The 9,586-nt window shown below is 48.6% G+C and overlaps 1 protein-coding gene across 1 annotated transcript; it reads left to right on the top strand.

The window, feature by feature from the left end:
* The first annotated feature begins 6,765 nt into the window (after positions 1–6,765).
* OST4 (oligosaccharyltransferase complex subunit 4, non-catalytic) lies at positions 6,766–9,306 on the top strand. The gene is made up of 2 exons (XM_053708896.1): positions 6,766–6,906; positions 9,172–9,306. Exon 1 carries the CDS (start codon positions 6,766–6,768, stop codon positions 6,877–6,879), a length of 114 nt encoding a protein of 37 aa, XP_053564871.1. The 3' UTR covers positions 6,880–6,906; positions 9,172–9,306.
* The last annotated feature ends 280 nt before the right edge of the window (positions 9,307–9,586 follow it).

Below are 9,586 nucleotides of genomic sequence, written 5' to 3'. Positions count from 1 at the left end.
CCCAATCGCCCCTCAACGCGTCCTCCGTGAAGACCACCGAATCCTTAAATGGTCTAAGAACTAGTCTCTGAATTTCTAGCTCAAAAGTGAGAATTAATCTACGCCATTTGCGCAAAAACAGATTAAGTCTGTTCTGGACATCCATTCTTACATCCATTTGTTCAATGAACAGCTGGGACTGCAACAGATTCCTAAAACCTTTAAAAGAGGGGCCTATAGTTTTTATCCAGTGTTTTAATATATGTTTTCTAGCTACCAAGATGATTAAGCTCAATACCGAGTCATGTTGTTTGTGGCGCTCATTCCAGTGTAAAAATATTATGGTTTCAGGTTGTATGTCAAGCTGTATCTGAAGTTTTTGTTTCAACCAGAATTGAATGCATGTGCAAGAAGCCCAACCTCCAAAAATCAGCTGTTGAAGTCTATGCAACGGGTAGAGAAATTCTATGGCCAGTATACTTTATTGCGCAGGCGCACAGAATGCCGCGCATGCGCACACGGCCCGACTCATCACGCTCAGCTTTATAAGCTGCATCAGAGACATGGTGGTAGTGGCACACTGGCAACACGACCCTATTGGTTGTCCAGCCAGTGACTTCACAGACCAATCAGATAATGCAGTAACGCCTATTTCCTATGTATTATCTGATCGGTCCATAGTCCGTTTGTTTTGCCCGCCTACACCTACATTCAAATTCCAAATTGTTCCATCGCATGCCGCCGACTTGCCGTGCCCGCCTCGCGACATTGAACCGACTTACCGGGGGTGCTGTGGCTGATGCGAGTTACAGGGGGGGGGGTGAGCTAGGATTTATGTAGGATACGGGGGGTTTACAGGCGGCGCTTATAGTAGTTAAAGGGGGTGTGTGGTGTGGGTATCATGACAGTAGTATTATGCTATCACATTTGTCATTGTTTTTAGCTCACTCAAAGCGACCGCAGTGAGCGTGTGCGCAGTGAAGGCTATTAGCCTCCTATAAATTATTATTACGGCCATATATTTCCTCGACCCGTTGTTTAAATTACATCAGCTGTTTGGAGGAGGCTTGGCCTCTTGCGCATGCACATTGAGCTAAACACCCCTGCAGCAGCTGAGTCACGTGACCTAAAGTGACGTGGTATACACATTCCTATGCGGTATACCATTTTCTTTATAACACCGGTGTTCTGCTGAAATTTGCTAAGTGCATGAGCAAAAATGACGTTATCGCATACCACGTTTCAAAAGAATGCGCGTATATAACTAAAAGCATGCGCACATCGTTAGGTAGCAAATTTCGACTGAGAGGATAATTAGTCTTCGCATTTATTGTTAAAGCGTCCAGGGACATGTGCGCATGCGCTGTTCAATTTGGCCGTAGCAAATTTTGATTGGGGGAGAGTAATTTGTCATTTAATTACACAAGGTGTTTAACCCATTAATTAGTTACAGATTCATATTATCATTAAAATTCAATAATGCGTCTCTACACCTCTTCAACACTTGTTAAAATGTTAATATGAGGGTTATTTAATACAGATAAGGGCAACTGAACTACTGAACATTTACACTCATTAGAAGTCCAGACAGCTTCAAAAGCCGCTGCGCTAATCTGAATAAAGACAACGTTTGTCACACGACCATGTTATAAATGAAAGGCCCTGACCAGGAATCACAATAACAAAACAATTAACAACAACGCCCTGTTCTCACATAGACAACAAACAACTCCTCGTGTCCTGAGCTGAGCGCGGAACCGAAGGCAGCGCACGTCACGTGACACCTTACTGCGCACGACTCTGCCCCTGATCGCTACTCTGACGCGTCTGATATGACGTCACGGGTCGGATAATGAGACGAGAACAAGTCACTGTACAAATATAGCTAATCTCGTTGACCAAAATCCGTCTGTTCACAAAAACACCTAAAATGTCGTATAATTAGAAATATAGAGGATCTACTGGATATTTATCTGCATAACCCGCAGGAACAGCACTAAACTGAGCGAAAACTACTGTACTAAGATGGCGATTGACCCGTAAGTGACGTATTTCCGGAACCAGCGTGCTCTGCGACAGTCTGACAAATCGCAGCGCTGCAGCAAAAAAACGGGTGACGTGTATTAAACAGCGGAGATACCGGGAGACTGGTCAGGTTTGTTGTGAGGGCTGGAAGGGATCCCAAGATAAAGTCATTAGAGAAGGCGAGGAGCAGGGAGATTAGTGAGAGGTGTAACTGGGCCGGCAGCAAAGTATACAAGTGACAGGAGAGAGATACAACTGAGAGAGGCAGGGAGAGGGCAGCATCAGGAGAGGAAAACAGTAGGGGAAGCAGAGGATACACAGGGGCAGTATGTGATAGCTGTGCCTGAGGCACAGGGGCAGTATGTGATAGCTGTGTCTGAGGCACAGGGGCAGTATGTGATAGCTGTGTCTGAGGCACAGGGGCAGTATGTGATAGCTGTGTCTGAGGCACAGGGGCAGTATGTGATAGCTGTGTCTGAGGCACAGGGGCAGTATGTGATAGCTGTGTCTGATGCACAGGGGCAGTATGTGATAGCTGTGTCTGAGGCACAGGGGCAGTATGTGATAGCTGTGTCTGATGCACAGGGGCAGTATGTGATAGCTGTGCCTGAGGCACAGGGGCAGTATGTGATAGCTGTGTCTGATGCACAGGGGCAGTATGTGATAGCTGTGCCTGAGGCACAGGGGCAGTATGTGATAGCTGTGTCTGAGGCACAGGGGCGGTATGTGATAGCTGTGTCTGAGGCACAGGGGCAGTATGTGATAGCTGTGTCTGAGGCACAGGGGCGGCATGTGATAGCTGTGTCTGAGGCACAGGGGCGGTATGTGATAGCTGTGTCTGAGGCACAGGGGCAGTATGTGATAGCTGTGTCTGATGCACAGGGGCGGTATGTGATAGCTGTGTCTGATGCACAGGGGCGGTATGTGATAGCTGTGTCTGAGGCACAGGGGCGGTATGTGATAGCTGTGTCTGAGGCACAGGGGCAGTATGTGATAGCTGTGCCTGAGGCACAGGGGCAGTATGTGATAGCTGTGTCTGATGCACAGGGGCGGTATGTGATAGCTGTGTCTGAGGCACAGGGGCAGTATGTGATAGCTGTGTCTGAGGCACAGGGGCAGTATGTGATAGCTGTGTCTGAGGCACAGGGGCAGTATGTGATAGCTGTGTCTGAGGCACAGGGGCAGTATGTGATAGCTGTGTCTGAGGCACAGGGGCAGTATGTGATAGCTGTGTCTGAGGCACAGGGGCAGTATGTGATAGCTGTGTCTGAGGCACAGGGGCAGTATGTGATAGCTGTGTCTGAGGCACAGGGGCGGCATGTGATAGCTGTGTCTGAGGCACAGGGGCGGCATGTGATAGCTGTGTCTGATGCACAGGGGCGGTATGTGATAGCTGTGTCTGAGGCACAGGGGCGGTATGTGATAGCTGTGTCTGAGGCACAGGGGCAGTATGTGATAGCTGTGTCTGAGGCACAGGGGCAGTATGTGATAGCTGTGTCTGAGGCACAGGGGCAGTATGTGATAGCTGTGTCTGAGGCACAGGGGCGGCATGTGATAGCTGTGTCTGATGCACAGGGGCGGTATGTGATAGCTGTGTCTGAGGCACAGGGGCGGCATGTGATAGCTGTGTCTGAGGCACAGGGGCAGTATGTGATAGCTGTGTCTGAGGCACAGGGGCAGTATGTGATAGCTGTGCCTGAGGCACAGGGGCAGTATGTGATAGCTGTGTCTGAGGCACAGGGGCAGTATGTGATAGCTGTGTCTGAGGCACAGGGGCAGTATGTGATAGCTGTGTCTGAGGCACAGGGGCAGTATGTGATAGCTGTGTCTGAGGCACAGGGGCAGTATGTGATAGCTGTGTCTGAGGCACAGGGGCAGTATGTGATAGCTGTGTCTGAGGCACAGGGGCAGTATGTGATAGCTGTGTCTGAGGCACAGGGGCAGTATGTGATAGCTGTGTCTGAGGCACAGGGGCAGTATGTGATAGCTGTGTCTGAGGCACAGGGGCAGTATGTGATAGCTGTGTCTGAGGCACAGGGGCAGTATGTGATAGCTGTGTCTGAGGCACAGGGGCAGTATGTGATAGCTGTGTCTGAGGCACAGGGGCAGTATGTGATAGCTGTGTCTGAGGCACAGGGGCAGTATGTGATAGCTGTGTCTGAGGCACAGGGGCAGTATGTGATAGCTGTGTCTGAGGCACAGGGGCAGTATGTGATAGCTGTGTGTAATGCACGGGGGCAGTATGTGATAGCTGTGTCTGAGGCACAGGGGCAGTATGTGATAGCTGTGTCTGAGGCACAGGGGCAGTATGTGATAGCTGTGTCTGAGGCACAGGGGCAGTATGTGATAGCTGTGTCTGAGGCACAGGGGCAGTATGTGATAGCTGTGTCTAAGGCACAGGGGCAGTATGTGATAGCTGTGTCTAAGGCACAGGGGCAGTATGTGATAGCTGTGTGTAATGCACGGGGGCAGTATGTGATAGCTGTGTCTGAGGCACAGGGGCGGTATGTGATAGCTGTGTCTGAGGCACAGGGGCGGTATGTGATAGCTGTGTCTGAGGCACAGGGGCGGTATGTGAGAGCTGTGTCTGAGGCACAGGGGCAGTATGTGATAGCTGTGTCTGAGGCACAGGGGCAGTATGTGATAGCTGTGTCTGAGGCACAGGGGCGGTATGTGATAGCTGTGTCTGAGGCACAGGGGCGGTATGTGATAGCTGTGTCTGATGCACAGGGGCGGTATGTGATAGCTGTGTCTGAGGCACAGGGGCGGTATGTGATAGCTGTGTCTGATGCACAGGGGCGGTATGTGATAGCTGTGTCTGAGGCACAGGGGCAGTATGTGATAGCTGTGTGTAATGCACAGGGGCAGTATGTGATAGCTGTGTCTGAGGCACAGGATACAGAGGGGCAGTATGTGATAGCTGTGTCTGATGCACAGGGGCAGTATGTGATAGCTGTGTCTGATGCACAGGGGCAGTATGTGATAGCTGTGCCTGAGGCACAGGGGCAGCATGTGATAGCTGTGTCTGATGCACAGGGGCAGCATGTGATAGCTGTGTCTGATGCACAGGGGCAGTATGTGATAGCTGTGCCTGAGGCACAGGGGCAGTATGTGATAGCTGTGCCTGAGGCACAGGGGCAGTATGTGATAGCTGTGCCTGAGGCACAGGGGCAGTATGTGATAGCTGTGCCTGAGGCACAGGGGCAGTATGTGATAGCTGTGCCTGAGGCACAGGGGGCAGTATGTGATAGCTGTGCCTGAGGCACAGGGGCAGTATGTGATAGCTGTGCCTGAGGCACAGGGGCAGTATGTGATAGCTGTGCCTGAGGCACAGGGGCAGTATGTGATAGCTGTGCCTGAGGCACAGGGGCAGTATGTGATAGCTGTGCCTGAGGCACAGGGGCAGTATGTGATAGCTGTGCCTGAGGCACAGGGGCAGTATGTGATAGCTGTGCCTGAGGCACAGGGGCAGTATGTGATAGCTGTGTCTGAGGCACAGGGGCAGTATGTGATAGCTGTGCCTGAGGCACAGGGGCAGTATGTGATAGCTGTGCCTGAGGCACAGGGGCAGTATGTGATAGCTGTGCCTGAGGCACAGGGGCAGTATGTGATAGCTGTGCCTGAGGCACAGGGGCAGTATGTGATAGCTGTGCCTGAGGCACAGGGGCAGTATGTGATAGCTGTGCCTGAGGCACAGGGGCAGTATGTGATAGCTGTGCCTGAGGCACAGGGGCAGTATGTGATAGCTGTGCCTGAGGCACAGGGGCAGTATGTGATAGCTGTGCCTGAGGCACAGGGGCAGTATGTGATAGCTGTGTCTGATGCACAGGATACAGAGGGGCGGTATGTGATAGCTGTGTCTGATGCACAGGATACAGAGGGGCGGTATGTGATAGCTGTGCCTGAGGCACAGGGGCGGTATGTGATAGCTGTGCCTGAGGCACAGGGGCGGTATGTGATAGCTGTGCCTGAGGCACAGGGGCGGTATGTGATAGCTGTGCCTGAGGCACAGGGGCGGTATGTGATAGCTGTGCCTGAGGCACAGGGGCGGTATGTGATAGCTGTGCCTGAGGCACAGGGGCGGTATGTGATAGCTGTGCCTGAGGCACAGGGGCGGTATGTGATAGCTGTGCCTGAGGCACAGGGGCGGTATGTGATAGCTGTGCCTGAGGCACAGGGGCGGTATGTGATAGCTGTGCCTGAGGCACAGGGGCGGTATGTGATAGCTGTGCCTGAGGCACAGGGGCGGTATGTGATAGCTGTGCCTGAGGCACAGGGGCGGTATGTGATAGCTGTGCCTGAGGCACAGGGGCGGTATGTGATAGCTGTGCCTGAGGCACGGGGGGGGCAGTATGTGATAGAGGAACGGGGGGGGGGGGGCAGTCAGTTGTTGGAGAAATAGCAAGAAAGAGAAGGAAATAACAGGAGAATGACAGGAGGGAGGTATCAGCTGGAGAGAGGGACAGCACATGATAGTAGAAACAGGGGAGGTAGGTGCTGCTTTTAGCACACGGACTATGTCCCACCACAACAGCCCCCTTGTTGTTGTTACAGGGTGTGTACTGCACAGTAAAGGCAGCATTAATAGAATGTATTATATGTGGCCCTTACAAAGTGTCTGCAGTGTGTGTGGCCCTGTACACAGTACAACTGCAGTGCTCACTGTTTTTCAGCATTACGAGCCGAGATCCCTATGTAGCGACATTCAGGAGATCTGACACCGCATTGTGTATATAATGTTTTTTTATCTATTCCTGCAGGATGATCACAGACGTGCAGTTAGCCATCTTTGCCAACATGCTTGGCGTCTCTCTCTTCCTCCTGGTGGTTTTATATCACTATGTTGCTGTAAACAACCCCAAGAAACTGGAATAGAGCCCGGGTATCCTGGTCACTCATCGTGTAAGTCACAATATATAGCTGCACTGGGGTTTGGTGAAGACAAAACGCTCACGTGTACTATGATAAAGAAAACCGCTATAGTTGATTGTAGTTACACTATTGAGATGTTTTTATAAGTGAGAAAATAGAATTGTGCAGGAGGGGTTAAATGTGACATCGGATATTTATTTCACTGCAGATTAATGGGAGACTTATCAGCTAATTTAATTGTAAGAACAAAATGTATATTAAGTTTTTTGTACTGGGCAGTTTTGTGGCTAATTCTATGGAAATAATACAATAAAGCAGCTGGTTTTGTGAGTGAAACAAACGTGTTCACGATGAACCCCAGTGTTAGAGCCATTTATGGACTTGGTCAACACTTTTTTTTTTCTTTCTATTGCTTAAAGTCCAGTTGTGTTAAAGGGACTTGAAATACATTTTTTTTTACTCTTACAATTCAGAGCATAGAGTTAAAAAAAAAATAAAAAAAAAAATCTTTTACTTTTACCAAATTGACTTTGTGCTCCTGATATCTTTCATTGAAAAGCATACCTAGGTAGAAGCGTGCACATCTTGAGCATTATATGGCAGGAGTTTTGCTGCAGTCTTACACATTGAGCAAATACTCAGAATGTTTACCTGTTGTCATATAATACTCCAGGCGTGCGTGTTTCTGAACTTACTTGCTTTTCAACAAATGATACCTAGAGAAGAAAGTTCATTTTGTAATGGAAGTAAATTTGAAGGTTTTGTTTTTATTTTTAGGCTCCGTCTGAAACAAAGTGTGCATTTTGGACCCCTTGGCTATACAATTTATTAAAGACATAAAACAAGCTAGCTACACTTTTTTGTAACAACTTTAACCCTTTCATGACATTACTTATTTGTTAGATCGGAACAAATTGAAATCACGCGATCCATCATGCTTGATTTCAATGATGGGGTGGGGTCGGGGGGAGTGCCTATGACTCTAGGCGCGCCTTCCAGCCTGCGATCCCATATAGGAAGCCGTTAAGGCATCGGTACAGCCGAACGGCTATGACTTTCTATGCCCTCCTCATGCCGCTAAAGCCCAGCGCGGTTAGGATTAAATGGAACGTCCTGATGGAGGGAAAGGGATAAACGCTTTGATTTTCGCATTATCCAGCTGTCAGTCAATACCTTCTTTTTGTTTTAACATCTCGGTTTGCTCTCTAGTTAGCTGAACTCAATGCAGCTGTAAGGTCATTTAGCAGCAGCTGTAAGGTCATTTAGCAGCAGCTGTAAGGTCATTTAGCAGCAGCTGTAAGGTCATTTAGCAGCAGCTGTAAGGTCGTTTAGCAGCAGCTGTAAGGTTGTTTAGCAGGTCACTTAGTAGCTGTAAGGTCATTTAGCAGGTCATTTAGTAGCTGTAAGGTCATTTAGCAGGTCATTTAGTAGCTGTAAGGTCATTTAGCAGGTCATTTAGTAGTTGTAAGGTCGTTTAGCAGGTTGTGTAGCAGCTGTAAAGTCGTTTAGCAGGTTGTGTAGCAGCTGTAAAGTCGTTTAGCAGGTTGTGTAGCAGCTGTAAGGTCGTTTAGCAGGTTGTGTAGCAGCTGTAAGGTCATTTAGCAGCAGCTGTAAGGTCGTTTAGCAGCAGCTGTAAGGTTGTTTAGCAGGTCACTTAGTAGCTGTAAGGTTGTTTAGCAGGTCACTTAGTAGCTGTAAGGTCATTTAGCAGGTCATTTAGTAGCTGTAAGGTCATTTAGCAGGTCATTTAGTAGTTGTAAGGTCGTTTAGCAGCAGCTGTAAGGTCGTTTAGCAGGTCGTGTAGCAGCTGTAAGGTCGTTTAGCAGGTTGTGTAGCAGCTGTAAGGTCGTTTAGCAGGTCGTGTAGCAGCTGTAAGGTCGTTTAGCAGGTCGTGTAGCAGCTGTAAGGTCGTTTAGCAGGTTGTGTAGCAGCTGTAAGGTCGTTTAGCAGGTTGTGTAGCAGCTGTAAGGTCGTTTAGCAGGTTGTGTAGCAGCTGTAAGGTCGTTTAGCAGGTTGTGTAGCAGCTCTAAGGTCGTTTAGCAGGTTGTGTAGCAGCTCTAAGGTCGTTTAGCAGGTTGTGTAGCAGCTGTAAGGTCGTTTAGCAGGTTGTGTAGCAGCTGTAAGGTTGTGTAGCAGCTGTAAGGTTGTGTAGCAGCTGTAAGGTTGTGTAGCAGCTGTAAGGTTGTGTAGCAGCTGTAAGGTCATTATTTGTGTTTGTGCCAGAGAAGTTGTCTTATAAAGCTGTATTCTTGCACTTCACACAACGCAGCATTAATGTGGTTTGTTTCTTTTCAGGTACATTATGTGGCTGCCGGTCTCTGAGCCAGTGCTGGAGAAGATTTGTTGCTATCGGATGGCTGCACTTTCATGCCAGTTTGTTGATTACAAGATGTTTGTTTCTTTTGTAAAATAAATGGATTCTCTGACCAAGTGAAGTTGTGTTTTGTCTTTGTGGGTATTTGCTGGGGGGATAAGAATTCCCGGAGAGCCATTTCAGTACCGCATGCAGAGATGTTTGTTTTACAGAATGCGATTCAATAAACTGACCTTAAAGGGACATGAAACCGAACGTTTTTCTTTCATGATTCAGACAGAACATACAATTTTCTTCTATTATTAAATTTCCTTTTATTCGCTTGTTATCCTTTGTTGAAGAGCTATCTAGATAGGTAGAGTGCACGACATGACAGGAAATACTGCTGCCACCTAG

This window comes from Bombina bombina, chromosome 4 (genome assembly GCF_027579735.1).
Source record: "Bombina bombina isolate aBomBom1 chromosome 4, aBomBom1.pri, whole genome shotgun sequence".
Lineage (NCBI taxonomy): Eukaryota > Metazoa > Chordata > Amphibia > Anura > Bombinatoridae > Bombina > Bombina bombina.
Note: the sequence above shows the minus strand (reverse complement) of the source record. Positions and strands in the feature narration are given on the sequence as shown.